At 39.3% G+C, this 17055-nt stretch overlaps 1 protein-coding gene across 1 annotated transcript in view; it reads left to right on the top strand.

Moving 5' to 3' along the window:
• The window catches only part of epb41l3a (erythrocyte membrane protein band 4.1-like 3a), a 101948-nt gene that overhangs the window by 83240 nt on the left and 1653 nt on the right, over positions 1-17055 (top strand). Inside the window, 10 exon segments of the mRNA XM_036589836.1 lie at positions 1871-1906; positions 2893-3081; positions 4595-4687; positions 5093-5761; positions 7636-7764; positions 9024-9140; positions 11508-11636; positions 13263-13361; positions 15169-15249; positions 15589-15704. Of these exon segments, the coding sequence (XP_036445729.1) occupies positions 1871-1906; positions 2893-3081; positions 4595-4687; positions 5093-5761; positions 7636-7764; positions 9024-9140; positions 11508-11636; positions 13263-13361; positions 15169-15249; positions 15589-15699 (1653 nt within the window). The 3' untranslated portion in view covers positions 15700-15704.

Raw genomic sequence — 17055 nt, forward strand, 5'->3', positions numbered from 1 at the left:
TTGGCTGTCTCCCAGAGCAAACAGTGAAAGACAGAACATGTGCCAGACACCCACAAGTTTATTTTGGAAAAAAAAAAGATCCAAATGATTCATCTAAATCTGGCTGTTTGCAGAGAGAGGCCCCCTGCTGTGTGTTGAGTGTGATTATCTGGCTGGCGTTTGCTACTGCTTCTTCAGAGATGAAAGTGCTAACGTTTCAGAGCAGCTCCAGACAGCGTGACAGTGACACAATAGAAATAGCACTACGACAAACAAGCTATATGTCTCATTACTTTACAGTCATTATAGTTGGCTCTCCTGCTCTGCAGCTACTTAGTTTTGTATTTTGTTATTTTGTTGTTATCCTAATGTTTTTTATTAATATTAGAATGACGATTTCATTGGACACTTATTCAGCTATCATCCATCACACTTCAATCATATGAGAACATCTCAGTCCATTCTGTCTGTGTGTTTCTTCCCAAATTAACCCTCCTTATTTAAAGAGATGCACAAAGATATTGGAATTATATTGGTACTGGCGCATATTGGCTTAAAAAGAGATTAGACCGATATTTTGAACTGATGTTAGATGATGTATTTATGTACTCCAGAAGTGCAAAATGTTTAGGTAATGCTGGGCCACTGCACTGAAACATCTGCATTTTATTCATGCTGCATTTGTAACCGTATACACGTGTTACCTTTCTTCATAATGTCACAGTCACACTAGACATTTGCAGTTTGCAATGCCTTGCGAAAGGTGCATGAATGAGGTTCGTCCATAAATCCTCTATGTTGGTACAAAAGAAAAGCTAAAAGAAACTTGTCTAAAAGAAACAGTAAAACCACTAAATTAAAAGCCATACAAACTTCAGACTGACTACGTTATCATGCAGTCTCTGTCATGTGTTTATTTTAAGCCAGTGGGGAAGAAGTAGTAAAAGGTTTATGCTTCATCTCTGTTTAAATTATGGTTTTCTCTGTTTTAGAGGTTCAGTGCTATGAAGGGCCGCCCTTCAGAGGTCAACACAGTTTTACGTGACATAGTGGATCAAAACTGATCTTGATGCAAAATCAGAGCCATATTAAGGGGATCCTGGCCACTTTTTTCCCCATTATAATAAAAAAGACACAAGGCACAATGCTAGAGTGCACCCATTTAACGGAAGTCTGACCACCTCCTATTTCTCCTATTGTATAAAAAATGACTGTGAATTGCTAGAGGGCACTCACAAGCGAGTCCTCAATGAAATGGGGTGAATGGATGAAAACAAAAACTTAAAACATATTTTCCAGCCTTTTATATGGGAATTTCAGTGAATTTAAGAAAGTAGAATGTTTTTCAGTTAAAAATCAAGGAAACTTACCAGTGTCTTCTACAACAACAGGTTTTGAACAGCAAGATGCTAGCATTACTGCTGAGCTGGTCAGCTCATTGTTTGAGTCATTGTTTGAGTAAAGCGGATCATGCTCATTGGCATCATGAATGTCCAAAAGGCTCTGTTAGAAAGTCCTATTACTAGAGTTTAGAAGCGCTCAAAAATATGACAACAGTGTTGAAACAGTGTTTTGTGCTGAGAAAATGAGTGCCTTTATCTGTATAAAACTGATTAAGCATTTACAGGAAGAATTCTCTGGTGAAAATTCACGCACAAATTAATGCAGTTTTGCTCATGATAATTTGCTGACAAATGCAAGTTTTACTGGGCCTGTATGCTAATCCAGGTGGATCTAGTCCAAATTTCAACATTTATCAAATGTTCCTGTATAGGCATCAGCAGATACAAACATGATCAGCCCACCGTTCCCATATTGGTGCATCTCATCTTTGCTTCATGATCTGTCTTAAGTTTCACTGATATGACATTGTCACATTTTCTGTCTACAGTCAGACCAGGAGGAAGAGTCTGAAATAAGGACACAGGTGAGAATTCTCTCTGTGTGCTTAACAACTTCATTACACTGTTTCCATCTGAATCTGATATGTAGATTTGTCCACACAAATATTTCTCCATTCGAATGTGGTCAGTTATTGGAATCTCTCTCAGCGAATAAATGGATGTCTCTCTCTCCCACCAGCCCAGTTTTGTTAGGCGAATAAAAGGAGAAAATGTGTTTATCAGGCATAGTAGGCTGATGCTAGAGGTTAGTAAGGAATGGGGCAGCAGTGCATGAAGATTTGGCTTAAAACAAAACACTTAAAATCCAGGGACGTGTGCTGTGGGTTTGCAGCATGTGCTGTGTGTGCTCAGCTCATGAACTCCATTAACCTAGTCAAAGATTAAACCTGTTAAATGTTGTATTATATGCTAAAACCTGTAATGTCTGTATGCTTTGTGAATGTTTGTAGTCCTAACTGCATATTTCCCCATGAGGCCTCCAGCACTAGCACTGTAAGGTGTGGAGGTGATTGCGGTTAATTGTGGTCAGTGCTGTGCCGCCGTAACTAATGCAATAAGCATCACTACAGTGCTGTGGTTCTGTTTGTGGATCTGTTCGAGGAGGCTTACTCTCTTCAGCAAAGAACAGCAGCCATATTAAATAGCAACTGTATATCAGTCTCAGAAAATAGGAGAAAATAGTAACTTAAAAAGGTATGTTTCTGTAGTGGTCAAGGATATTACAGAGTCTAGTGGTAATTTTAATGTTCTTCAGATGCCCAATTAATAAGATATTGACCAAATTCTCTTAATGTTTTCATCTCCTTCTCCTCCTTCTCTTCTTCTTTCTTTTCCTCATCCTCCTCTTCTTTTTCTTTTTCTTACTCTTCTTCTGCTTCTTCTCCTTTTCTTCCATCTCTTCCTTCTCCTTTCTTTATAATAAAAGTAATAATAATAATAATAATAATAATCATTATCATCTTTGTCATCCCTCTGGAAGATTATTATCATTACTTTTATATTTTCTCAGGAGGTGGAGAAAACGCCTGATGAGCTGCTCAAACACCAGACCAACATTAGTGAGCTGAAGAGGACTTTCCTGGAGGGAGGTGTCGATAAGTCAGGCCTGACGGAGTGGGAGAAGCGCCTTTCTTCATCCCCTCTGCGATCCCCCCGGCTGGACGAGGCCCCTATGATTGAACCCTTAGTGCCTGAGGATGTAAGTACAGATATCAATCCAACCACTCAGATAGCATCACAATTACTGTTCGGACAGATTTAGTATCTTCTTATGATTGACTTTGCTGCTGTGGATCACAGAAAAATGAATTCTTTCAGGAACATTTTCAGGATGATGTGTTGAATGTGTCTCATACAGGCGAAATTACACTCAGTGCTCTTAACCTCGAAACATTAGTACTGTGACAGGAGCAGCTGACAGATGCTGGGGAAATGATGGGGACTTGTTTTAAAAAAAAAAAATAGGCTCATCGAAATGGAAGTGAATGGAAAGAGGCGAAGCCTCAGATAAAAGCAGTGAACGATTTGCTATCAGAAGACAGAGCTGCATTGATTTTGCTGCATGGCTGTAAATGAGGTAGGAGCAAATGATTCCCATAAAGACAGAGAGATCAGGTGCAGAGAGAGCCCTAAACAGCCTTGCTTACAGCTACAGCCCTTATTTGAAAAGAAGAAAAATAATAGATGCTGTTGATGCAATAGAGAGATGTCTCTGTATACATGTGAATGGCACCCTTTTGTTGATGTTCCTCTTAAGTTGATATTGTCCGTGTTGAAATGCATCATCTCGGGGGTATTTTGTTCAATTATTTATCTATTTATGTAACTTTGCCTAGGCATTTATGCTCTCACTTGTGACTCATCCAAAAGAGTAGCTGAGGCCAAATTAAATTCAGTTCCAAGATTCTGTCCGCCAGATGAAAAGCTGTAAATGTTCCATATAGACTAGTGTTGCTGCTACCTGAATGGGGAATTGAATAGGGGAATTATACTAGTTACACATGAATAGGGTATTATGCCAAGGTCTGTTCTTGCCAGAGTTAATCAGTATTGAAGGGTCTATTAACTTGATTGCAAATATCTGTCTCAGCAATACTAAAGATATGTAATTTGTTTATCTTTAATGTACGTTAGGTTTGAAAAATATCTAAAACAAATTCAAACAGAGTTGAAAGTTAGAATATCTTCTCTGCCTAAACAAGACTTTGTGAGAGGTTCAGACAGTGCTGTGATTGGCCACATAAATAACCTCACAGCAGCAGGCTTTGTTAAGCTTTTGTTTTCTGGCAGATGTCAGGCTGTGGGTCTGTGTGAGATGTAGGATTAAAGAGGTAAAATTATGTTCCACTAGGAGTGACTACAGTGACCATGGTGGTGCTGCCGATTAACAGTTTCATCAACACGATCCTTTCCAAAGATAATGTGTACTGCAAACTCAGGTTTTTTTAAGGCAGTAAGCAAAATCCAACAGAAGTAAAACACAGCTGCAAGAATCTCTCAATGAAAATGACTAACATTGTTCTTTGTTTGACACTACATAATAAATTCAAGCAGGTGTCTATAGCTAAAAACATGAAAAGATTTAGGAAAGAAGTTGACAGCCTCTTCATTTCTGAAATAACGGAGGAAATTGATATTAGGCATGTCTCTGAGTCATTTGTCACAACACGTGAATGACTTACGGCGGCTAAATGCCCTGAACATTCCCGCAGACCAAAGAGGATTCAAAAGCAGTGGGTGAGAAAGAGGAGGCTGCTGGAGGAACAGAAGCACAGGAGAGCCTGGAGGACAGGAAAGTTGATGTGGTATGTGAATAGCCATTGACCCCTTGAATAGCTTGAGGGAACCCTAGGCTTATTATTTAATTATTATCCTAAAGACTTAGTATTCGGTAAGTAATATAAATTATTTAGTAACTACTGTGAAACTAATATGTAAGGTATATGGTTATGAGAGTGACAAACTGAATCTTGGGCCTACGTTGAGGCACTTTGATCTTAATCAGTTGTTTTAGAATGACGTGGAGACATTGTCAAGCTAGAATGTACTCTATGATGTATGGATTCTCCAAAAAATTTGTTATTAGCTACTGGCAAAAAATTTGTATATATAGATACTAATAAAGGAGTCTTTGCATTTGCTTTGTGTGACTAACATTCATGCATCTCTTCCAGAGCTGCCTAACATGCCTCTTTATATCTCATATGTAGGAGTCTGATGGGTGGGTAATTATAAACAAGGTTCCTCCTAAGGTCCCTGAAAAGAAAAACATAGTCAGCTACAAACTAGTGGGCATTACTAGCACTGTAACTGCCGACGAGGCTCTGGGTGACATATCGCTTAAACCTCCTGAGGAAGCTGTGGAGAAGGCAGTGGCAGTGGGAGAAGAGATTGGCAAGTCCTACGACACCACCTCGGGAAAGATCGTTAGCGTGACCACAGATACTGAGCTCCCATCCCCGTTGCTCACAGCAGAGAAGAAGCTGTCAGACCAGACCACCACTGCGGCTGTGAAGATTATTCCAGTTTCTGCTGAGTATGAGGCTGCAGTCCTCAAAGCTACCGAAGCCATAACAGCACCGGTGATCACCATTAAAGAAGCCAGGACCCCATCTCCCTCAGAGCCTACAGAAGGCGTTGTGAGGACGGTGGTGGCCATCCGTTCCAGTGAGGAAATCGGAGAGACGAAGAGGGCGGAGATCAGGTTGCTTACAGACCCTTCACTGAGGGACGGTGCCCCTCCTACACCAAGATCTCCTCTCAGGTCCCCACTGAGATCTCCACTTAAATCTCCTCTCAGATCTCCAGCGAAGATGCCGATGGATCTCAGCACTGGACCAAGCTCCTATCTAACCAAAACCTCCCCAACAGCCAGAGTGGTAGTATAACGCCCAAACCGATAATTCTAGCACTCTTCCCACCATGCAGTGACCCTTTTCCCAGTACCCCCCAGCTCCTCAGGCCTGGCTTTCAAAAAACAACAAAGGGAATGATTTGCTTAAAAAAAGCCAGTGCTTTGCTGTCTCACTAGATGATTATGAATGCTCTGGGTTTGTCTTTTATTGTATTGGTTTGCTAGGATTTTTTATTTTCCTTTTTTTCAGTTTTAGACACAAATCCCTCACCATGGAATTTGATGTCACTTCTGCTTTTAATGCCAAGCCTGCTGCTTTATGAAACCAGCTTTGACCTGCTTTGACCCACTTCATTTGGGCACACAAATGAGCAGCTTTGTTTTTGTTTTTATTTTACCTCTTTTTTTGGCTTTTAACTAGGCCTCCTGCTGCCAGTCACATAAGTGGAATGTCTTTGGCTTCAGTCACAGTTTGAAGAGATGGCAGAGTTCTTTTCCTTTTGAGTTTTCTCTGAAGTTTATGCTGCTTGATGTGGAATGATGAGGGCTCTATTCATAAGAGGGTACACCGATCCCAGCATGCTGATGTAACTCCACTTTTTTGTGCAGCTTTTGTGATCTGGAATTCATAGTTCATGAAAGGGAAAGCTGCAGTGTCTCAATTAAAGTGTGTTCCTGTGGAGTTGAAAGATGTTAGTTCTCAGTTCTAAAATGTCGGTTCTCCGACAAAAAAAGGTTTCACAGTTAAAATAAAGTGTAGAGCAATTTGCAGCTAAACCACCTAAAACCTAAAAGCCAATTAGCAATAATGAGAATGTATGTTTAAAATAGGGCTGCACTGGTCATGAAATGTTATGTCCAATTTTAGTAGGTGCTTTTTCATACACTAACAGATTACATATAGCTATCAAATAAACAGATATCAAAAACTCACATGTATGTATTGCTATATATATATATATATATATATATATATATATATATATATATATATATATATATATATATTTTGTGCTAGCAGAAATTAGCATCATGCTAACAGGCAAAAAATGCTGCTTACAAAGTGAACGTTTCTTTATGAAATAGTGCTATTTGATTAAAAGTTCTTAAGTATATGACAAAATGGAGTATGTGAACTTACTGAAATGTCCTGTGTTTCATGTTAGTACAGGATGTGTTAGAGCAGTGGTCACCAACCCTGGTCCTGAAGATATACTTTCCTGTGGAGTCCACCCAAAAATCTGCTACGTATGCTCCAGCTAATTAATGTCTTTAGAAGTCTTTGATTGTCTTGATTGGCCTGTTGGAATCAGGTAAAAGGGAGGGGCATCCCATTAGATGCAGGTTGGAACTAAACTCTGAAAGGAAGAAGATCTCCAGGATCAGGGTTGGTGACCACTGTGTTACAGGTTGTGGAGATGCAAAAACATACAATGACTGCTATAGAAGACGGCTATATAGGTGCTTCACATAAATGACTCAATATTATGCAATTTTTCTTTGAAATTGTGCTCTTGAATTCCATATTTAATTTTTTCCCTAGAGGATTTGTACTTATTTTCACTTAGAAATTTAATGCAACATATAATTTGACCAGGGGCACCCAAACTTTTGCATACGTCTGTATGTTGTATGTTAGCTCGATGATGTATGTTAGCTCACTAAGTGAGAACAGGTCCTTGCATTATAAGGAACTAACCTCTCTTATGAATAACCCTGAATGAAGATGCCTTTTGCTACTAAATCAGAGCTTCACTCAGCACCACATTTCAGTCTTCCTTTCCAAAGTTTCCACTCTCTGTGTCATGACAAATTAGTGTCATCTGTCATCTGACTGTGTGTGTGTTCTAACCCTTCACCTCTTTGTGTGTGTTTCTGTGCTCCTGTGTGTGTGCTCAGCCTAAGCCCACGTTCGATGAGATGTCTCCAGAGCTCACTGCTCTGCTGCAGTCTGCTCGTGAACAGATCAGCACGCGCAGCTGGGTTTCGACCTCTCCAACCACCGTGCATACTCAGGCCTTCTTTAAGGTGGACTACACTAGGGAGAGCGCTCGAATGCATATAGTTTGACAAAGTAATCGCAGCAAAACAGTATTTCATAAACTCGTAAAAGGGAAAACAAACCTAGAACTGCTGTTGTTGCTTACTTTGTTATAATAGTTAATGCTACCTTGAGCATAACCATGGCTCAATATATTAATATGTAGCCGGTATGCTCTTACCGATTTTAATGTCCCAGTGTCCTCATTGTTCATTGTACTCTGTTGGCCATCTCTTGTTGTCTCAGTCCATCCATTGCCCTTCCTTTGACCATTACTAAACGACAGATTTATGAGGACAAATAGTTTGGAGTACGGGCAGGGGCTGTAGAGTCTGGTGTATTCAGAGTCAAAGTACTACTAAGTGCATCATCCCACTTTGATGTTCAGAACAATAGTATGCAAACAATTTGACTTCTTTTTGGGTGGACAGAAACAAACCTGAATACAAGGAATTAATGCACATCTTTGTATGGCAGTCATTATGGCAATTATTTTGCTGAAATAAGCAGTAAGCCATGAGAAGCCACATTTTACAGTGATTTAACCAAGCAATGTAATGATTAAAGATTATTCCATGAACAGCGTAATGGTCTTCAATAACTTTAATGCAGAATGCAACAACATTGATGCAGAATTCAGCTGATGTGTGCAAGCTGTAAAAATTGTCATTGTAAATCTACATTACTTGCTACTAGTTGCACAATTTCACAGTAATTTATGGTGCCATATTAACTGTGTTCTGCTGTACACTTACACTAATAAGCTGCAATTAAAATACATTAATTGCATGTATTTTTACATAACAACTGTAAAAGTAATGCCAGTCAGTAGCCAGTATTTTATTTTTTTGAAATACAAATGCACATTGTACAGACATTTTAACTTGACTTAAAATTTGCACGTCTAAAAACTTAGTGTTCCACCATTTAAACAGTCAAAACTAATCAAAAAACAAACAAATCCTGAATCCTGAAACACTTAGTGTTTTTTATTCAATGTTTACGTCTTTTTAACTCTCCGTTGCTGTCATATCCCATAATGCTGTGTGATTCAGCTCGCCATCACTTATTGTTATATATTGTGAAGTTATGACAGTAATTAATAGTACAATCATATGTGTGTGTATTGAGTATTTTACAATGGATTCAAATGTGGCTCAGCCAGATTTTAGAACCAGAACTGTCTGCCTCATAATTTTAATAAATATTTAGCCTCTGATTTTAAATGCTTTGTGTTTCATTTTAGACCTCTAAAGGTCCAGAGAGGACAGCAGATACGCAGAAGCTTCTGGAAAAAGAACAGCCAAAGGACGAGGAGCAGACAGCTGATAAGCAGCAGGATAAATCATCAGAACAGTCACAGGTAGAGCCACCCATTTCTCCAGATGAGCCTTTGGAGCCCGATGTTTCTGAAAGTGCCATGGAGGTCAGCGTTGACCGCCACAATGAGCCCTGCGGCTCCGTGCATGTCTCTGATGAGTCCGAATCAGACACAGATTCGGATGAGGCCACCAGCGACTCCGCCAGTGTAGCCTCTGCTAAATTTGACGAGTCTTTCAGCCCCATGGATGCTGGCCGGCCCCCCTCGCCCAGCGACAGTGAGTCTGGGGGTGAAAGTTTCTCTCTGTCCACCGATGATGACGATGAGGCGGGATCAGCAGACCAGTCGCCCAATATGGCGCCCTGCTCCCCCATCAGGCTCACAGAGCAGAGGGGGGATGCTGAGGGCCACAGCGAGGAGGTAGAACTCCATACGCCCAGCTTAGAGGTGACCCCCTCCTTTTAGCCCCCAAAGACCCGCTCCCAGATCCCAGGTTTTTGCTCCAATCCTCAAAACCAGAGCCTTCAGCCCCCAGATATCTCCTATCCTTTGTAAATTGAGCCGGTAGTATCATTGTGCCATAGTTGTCCCACTGTGAAGCAATGCCAGTGTGTGCATCAGTGAGCAGGGATCTTCAGTCAAGTCTCTGCTGTTTTAAGCTTTAGAAATCGCAGTTATCACCAACAATAACAGCAACAAGAAATTCACTGTTAATTATTTCTCACTTGTAGCTGATTGAAACAAGCAGAGAGATTCTGTTGAAACTTTCACTCAATATCAGTTTTGTTGTCATAATTAAAGAGGAGATGATTTCTAATGATTTGAATTGGATAAAAGTTCTTGTTTTGTATATATCTTTTTTTTTTTTTTTCAAAAAGAAAAATCGTCCTATTTGCCAATTTTGTCATCATTTCACTTTGAAACAAATGTGAAAAAGTCAGTCAATGCTGCCAGTGCAGAATGTCAGTCAAATTTGAATGTAATTCTTCTTGAAACTCTAAGGGTAGCTTCAAAGGGTTACAGAGCTTGTAAATCTTGGGCATAAGCCATGCATCACCTGAGCTGGGCCGCAATATGGGCTTGACAGACATGGAGATGCATGACACCAGCTCTATGTGTGTACGCAAATAAACCAGGCCTGCACACTGATGCATACACAATCATAATTTCCCACAAAATATTTGTTGTTGACAGATTCTCCCTTATCTCCTTTGAATATATTCCTATAACTATGTGAGAAGGCACAGCGAGGCAGAGATCAGCAGGGATTCTTTTTGCAATAACCAGTAATTCAGACTGAAGATAGAAACAGTGCAGCCACCAGCTTAAATCTGAATATGATCTATACTCATATCAGTATAAAGTCTTTTTAAAGCTTTATTTGTTATTTGACTAACATTTTTGATCTAGCTGGCAAACTGTTTTCTATGGTGAATGTATTTGTCCAACTCTTGGAACCATCTTTCTTAGATCAGGAGATTGAATTTGTACAGCACTGTGCAAGTCACAAACCACCCATCATTTATTTAAGTTCCATTCAATATGTAAAGATGTTACATATTGACTTTACTGAGAAAAGGAAAAGGACAAAATGAAGAGACATTGCAAATCAAACAAAGATGTTGCTGGTGCGCTCAGAACAATGGACTGACCCCCCCCAGAGTCCAGACCTCAGCATCACTAAAGATGTTTGGGAATATTTGGATCATGAGAAGTGGAAAATGCAATCAACTTCTAAGACTGAAATTTAGAGGTGTTGAAAAATATCTCCCAGAAAGAATGGAAGCTGTAATGAAGGCAATTTAGTTGTTGAGGCTTCTGGGTGATTTTCTGTTAAATATACACTTTCTTCATGGCAGTTTTGAAAATAAATCAAAATTACATTTGGAAATTGAATAAACGAAAGGTGGTCTCTTGTAGAGTACCGTATTAGTCTGTCTGCATACATTTTAGTCACAGTTTTGTTATCAGTGCTGTGTGACCTCTAATAACAGCTTGTTAGAATAACATGGAGAATAACTTTACTCTAATGACTGCTGGGTGTTTATTCATAATGAGGCAATATGCAAGCACAGTAGTTGCTGTGCAAACAGTATATCTTTCATAAATTACCTGAGTTAGATTACTGAGTGGCCATTACTTTTTATGTATCTGTGCTTACTTGCCTTAAATAACATGTATCATAACTGTGTGTTTGTCTTCATTCTTGTAAATAAGAGCTTTGTGTGTGTGTCTGTCTGTGTGTGTGTGCATATGGAGAAAGACAATGGCGCTTTTTATGGGGCTTTATTGTTCCATGTCTGGAATGTACATGTGATATAATGTGAGGGCTGTGTGTGTGGGGGGGTTGAGAAAGAAGGAGATAAATCCTTCAGAAGCTTCATTTTCTGCTCTCTGCTCCATCTCCAGCTGTCCTCGCTGCTACAGACAGAGGTTGTAACCTTCAGCGGTGCATTGTCGGATACAGAGAGGCTGGTGACACGGGAAATGCCAGTAATCCACACGGAAATGAAGACCATAACATACGAGGCCCTGCAGGTACACACTCCTACAGTGCGGTCATGCAAGCTAAGATAGTGTGGTTCCTCCATATATATGTACAGTCTAAAAATTGTAGAACTGTTTTCATTGTGTTGTTTCATTGTCATGATGAATATTTAGCAAAGATTACTCTTCTGTATCCATCTTTTCTAACTAATTTTCTCCAATACATTCAGAGACTTCTGCAATATCCCATTTTAACTTAAAAACCAGAGTAGGATATGCAGATGTCCAATTGGGTGTAGTAAAATGTATCAGCATCTTCCTCATGTGTGTCTCACAAAACATGGGAGGATTGTGCAAGAAGTAGGTAGAGATATTACACATGAAGCTTTAAAAACCAGGTGTAAATTTGCATTAGGGTCTCAAAAGACATGTTGCGAGACTTTTAAACAGTGGCAGCAGGCATAGCATACAGATAGAGGCACAAGCCTTGAACACGTGCTTAAAGAATGCTTACCATATAATAATATACGTAACACTGTTCAAACTGTCTGAACCAGAAGAAAGCATGTGAGAAGCACAAAATATGCCGTGACGTGGCCGCAATATGCGCACACAGTGTATGTGTCATCGTTTCACAAACTCTATAAAATGTTTTGGTGAAAAAGAACTTTTACTGAACTTTCATTTTTTGCGGTCATTGTCTTGATTTTGTTGACAGCATCATTATTTCACTGCATCTTTTAAACCCTGCGCCTCTCAAGCAGGCAGTTTACTGGCGGGGCTACACACCGTTTGCCTAACCGTGCGTTGAATTCGGGTGCATTAAGGCTGCATATTGTAGTCACGTTAAGGCGCATTTTGTGCTGCTCCTGCAATAGTAAATACATCTGGCCTTCTGTGCTTTCTTTCATTATATAAATAAAGCACGATGCTGCTTTTAACGTTGGATGCACTGTGATAGTTTGTGAATACACATACACACATTCAGATCAATAAGTGCTTATTATTGTTATTTGTGTCATCTCAGTAACGATAAAAGGTGATTGAAGCGTGAAATATTTATTTATTTATTTATTTTGCTCAAAACAGCAGGTCATGACGCAAACAGTATGGCTTTGTCAGATGTTCTTTACTTAATAACTGTGACGACAACACAGAGAAAGCATTTTACTAAAGGAAAAAAAATTGAACGGCTGTAAAGATAGGATACACGCATGCTGAAGTTAATTTATCGGCATGTGGAACTGGAGCTTTCTCAGCTGTATTTACTAAGCCTTTTGCACCAGTTTCATTGGCAAATCGGACGCATTGTGCCCTGCCTGGCTCTGTGTTACAAAACAAAACATTACAAAAAAATTGCAATCTACCACTGAAAAACAACCAGCTCCGCACGTACAAAGACATTTACCTAGCAGGCTTTTATGCCCAAATCAGATGTTTTCTCCTTTATTTGATTAGATTTGTGTGTTTAGACAAGCTGTCACCGTGTTTCTTTACTGAAATGGTTGTGTTAATGTATGAATGTATGAATTAATGGAAATTGAAAAGGTCTGGGTGCATTTTTTTTCTTTTAGTTATGTATCATACAATTGTCAGTTTTTCTAGCACCTATCTGAGAAACTAATTTGTCTGCCTGTCGAACACAGTGTAACACTGCTGTGCTTTTCTTGTTGACAGGGTGACACGGATGGCGACGCAGAGCCAGGGATTCTAATGAGTGCTCAGACCATCACATCTGAGACCACCAGTACAACCACCACTACACATATCACTAAGGTACAGCCTGCAAAACTTGCTTTTGTAGTTTCTTCCTTTACTCAGTTGGGTTCCTTTTTAATGACTTTACTGTACATGGTGAATGCAAGAGAAATTTCCATTGAGGCATGATGAAATATGATGAACTCTTTATTAACCTTCTTTAAACTTTACGGTTCATATTTCCTCTCTTCACTCTCAAAAGAGTAAGACCATACCTTCCGTGGTGATTTCATAGTAGTTTAAGCGATTAGGAAATCAGAATACTTGGTGAATGGTGGCAGATAATGAATGCTATATGCTGACGAGCACTGAAGGGACAGTGCATTACAGTGCTTTAAGCTGGTAAAATACCTTTTTCTTCTGATTTTTAGCAACAATTAGTGACTTAGTTATATCATCAGTTGGATAATTCCCTATTCCGGTGCTTTGGCATGCAATGGTGGTAAAGCACTGTGGACAGTCATGTGATTAGCCTAATCTCTGAACAACAGTATGGTCAGAACATGTAGTGATTCCCGCCCAGTTCAGGAAAGGGGTTATTTGTTTTACATGTAAGTTATTTTCTCCTAGTAAATGAATAAAAAAGGCATTTTCTAGATTTATTAGGCATTCATAAAACTAATCAAACTATGTCAGCAGTTAAACTTCATTTGTCAGTCTTAGGTTAGGTCAGTAGTCAAACTACAACATAATCATATCTACTCCAGTGAAATTGAGACTATGGCCCCATTTACACCTGGTATCAACAAATGTCTTAGGGAAGCAAGATAGCTGCTCAACCAGTTCAGCCACTTTAGGTTTGTACTTTAAAAAGCAAAGTACAAAATGGTAAAAATGGTAATCGCAATTATTTCTATAGCAATTAATTGTCAGCTAAAATTTCATGATTGTGACGGGCCTGGAATTGTGGCACATTTTAGTCTGATAACAAACACAGTGAGGGACTGACTTAGTAAATGAGCGTGGTACACTTCCTCCAGTCACAAAATACGATAATGAGTGGAGACTGGAGACACATTCGAGACACAGAGAAGTTCCAGGTGTAACTCTATGTCTCACTGTTTGCTTACGTTCAGATCACGAGACGGATTTTACCAGGTGTTAACAGGGCTAAGTCAGTATTCTACAACTTAGATTAATGCTACATTACTATAAATGTTATAGATGTTGGGATAATTTGAACTCAGTTCTCGATGTAATATTATGTCTTAGAGCATAAGCATCATTTACCACATATTATTAGCCCAAGTTAATGGTGGTTTGGCCTGACTGGGGCTAGCTTGAAGTTTGTTTGTATCGTTTAAACAACAGTCAACATAAATTCGGCAGCTCAGAGCTTTTAAGCTTTTTTGTTATAGGCATAACTACTATAAAACATTATCATTAACATTAACATAACATTAGCTATAAAATACATTTGCAGGCTTTAGCTTAAGGCTACACTCAACAGAAGCACATGACGTTTAAAAAAAGTCATCCTAGTTGCAGACTACATTTAAGATAGTGTAATCACTGCTGTATGTCTATATCAAAGGCTCTGGCACTGTTGGTTAAAATTAAGAGTTGTGCCATCACTACGTAGGGCAACAAGAACTCTTGCATCCATATGTGTACAATACAAAAATAAAATAAATGGAAAACACGCCTGTTCGAATATTAGCTGTTTATCGGATATTACATCAACTCTTTAACTGAGAGCATTGGTTGAACATTTATAATAGGTTTTTAGGTTAATCATTAACATCCCTACATTTGATGTTTGTGTTTCGGTTTACTCTAAATGTTCTACTGTATTTACTGAGGCTGGTCTTTGCTTTTCTGTCAGACTGTGAAAGGAGGCATCTCAGAAACAAGGATTGAGAAGAGGATTGTTATCTCGGGGGACGCAGACATTGACCACGATGAGGTGAGAATCACACCATCAGTTCGGTAAAATAGCTACTTTAGCTGTTGGACAGGCTAAAAGCAGTTTTTACACTTGACAGAATGTTCGCTCTTGATTTTGATCTGTTGACTACTACTAGGTCTACACCTTTATCATTTCTTTGTATTGTTTGTCAGCTAGTTTGGTGACCACCAGCTCTTAATGAACAGAAACAGATAATACTCTTCACTCTCCAGCATTCACTTTCTCCACACCTCAGTATTAACCACATCCACTTGATCATTTTTTAAATACAAAGTTCTCACCGTTGCCATCCCTACACCTCTTTGTTTTGCCGTTATGGGGTGCCACTGGGGCCAGGCCCTGGCTCAGGCCATTAAAGAAGCCAAAGAGCAGCACCCCGACATGTCAGTGACCAAAGTAGTGGTTCACAAAGAGACTGAAATCACACCAGAAGAGGGCGAGGAGTGATGAAGGTAAGGGAAGAGACAGTCATGGCTCTGTTCGACTTGGCTAACTGCAAATTGATCCACCGCTTCGCTAATTGTCAAAAGCTCCAAGAGCTGCTGTTTGCCGGCATTCTAACCCCTGGGCTGCACTGGCTGTGTATATTTTGTCTTATGCATCTGTACCCCATTCAGACAAGTTCTTCTCAAGACGGTCTGATGTTTGTACTTCATGTATTAAATGAAGTGCTGTAATCTGTGCACTAATCAGTTCTTGATTTTCTTTATTTTGTTTTGCTTTGACAATAAGCAATGAAAGTGTGGTTTTAAAGCCGGTGCTGAAATAAACCCTCACTCTCAGATCCACTGCCTTTTATGAATCAGTGTTGAAAGAGTACAGTACACTCTCCTGGACGTAAGCAGTATTGCAGTTTATTGTCTGAAACAGTTGTAATGGTAATGTTGGGGATGCATTAATCGTGAATTTATATGGCCATTTACGATTTCTTTACAGCCGATTTGCCTGCTGGCTGACTGTGTGTGCTAAATGAACACCTGAAACACACTAGCACATCCTATTAGCTAAAGTTCTAATATAAATTATGCTTACTCTTTACTGGGCCAAACTGGCATTTTAAACTTCCAAATTTAAATAACATGACTTGAATAAATAAAGTGCTGCAGTGAGGCAACTGGCTATTTAGCACAAAGAGTCATGCATTAATATGCTACAACATTTTGGTGTAAGTGTAGCAGCACTATTTAAATGTAGCGTGAGTGCACTTAACCTGCCTTACATTATATACATTATATAACTGCAACACAGTTTAGCCAAAAGAAAACTAATAAATCGTTGATTGCATGTTTGAAGCAAACATTCCGATCATGCATCCCAAGTAACGTTTAGAATTTATTTGAAATAATGGCTCAGAGCATTTATTCATAGAAATGTATTGTTACCATAAATAGGACTAGCTTACAATATTTCTTATTGTCAAAATCTTGTGGTCTAAATGGAAGCATGTTTTGAGAGTCTTTGCCTTTCGAATGACTAATAAACCCAAACTTTCTGCATGCCTTTTAAAATGTCTGGTATTGCTGTATGCATATGGCCTTATGGTGTTTTATTAACCTGTACTGTATAATCGTTATCATTAACACAAAGCACTCAGAGGCACATGACACATGCTGTCATGTGTCATGCTTTGGTATTGGTAAAGTGGTAAAAATGGTGCGGTGATCATTTCCATAGTTCTTTCCCATAAATCTCCTTCATAGTGACTATAGAAAATTGTGATAGTCCTAGAGGTCTGCTCCCAAGGTCTGCTCCCAATATTGGGTTTTGGGATGGGTTCGGGACCTTTTCTCTTGCATTTTCTTG

This window comes from Colossoma macropomum, unplaced genomic scaffold (genome assembly GCF_904425465.1).
Source record: "Colossoma macropomum unplaced genomic scaffold, Colossoma_macropomum, whole genome shotgun sequence".
NCBI classification, from domain to species: domain Eukaryota; kingdom Metazoa; phylum Chordata; class Actinopteri; order Characiformes; family Serrasalmidae; genus Colossoma; species Colossoma macropomum.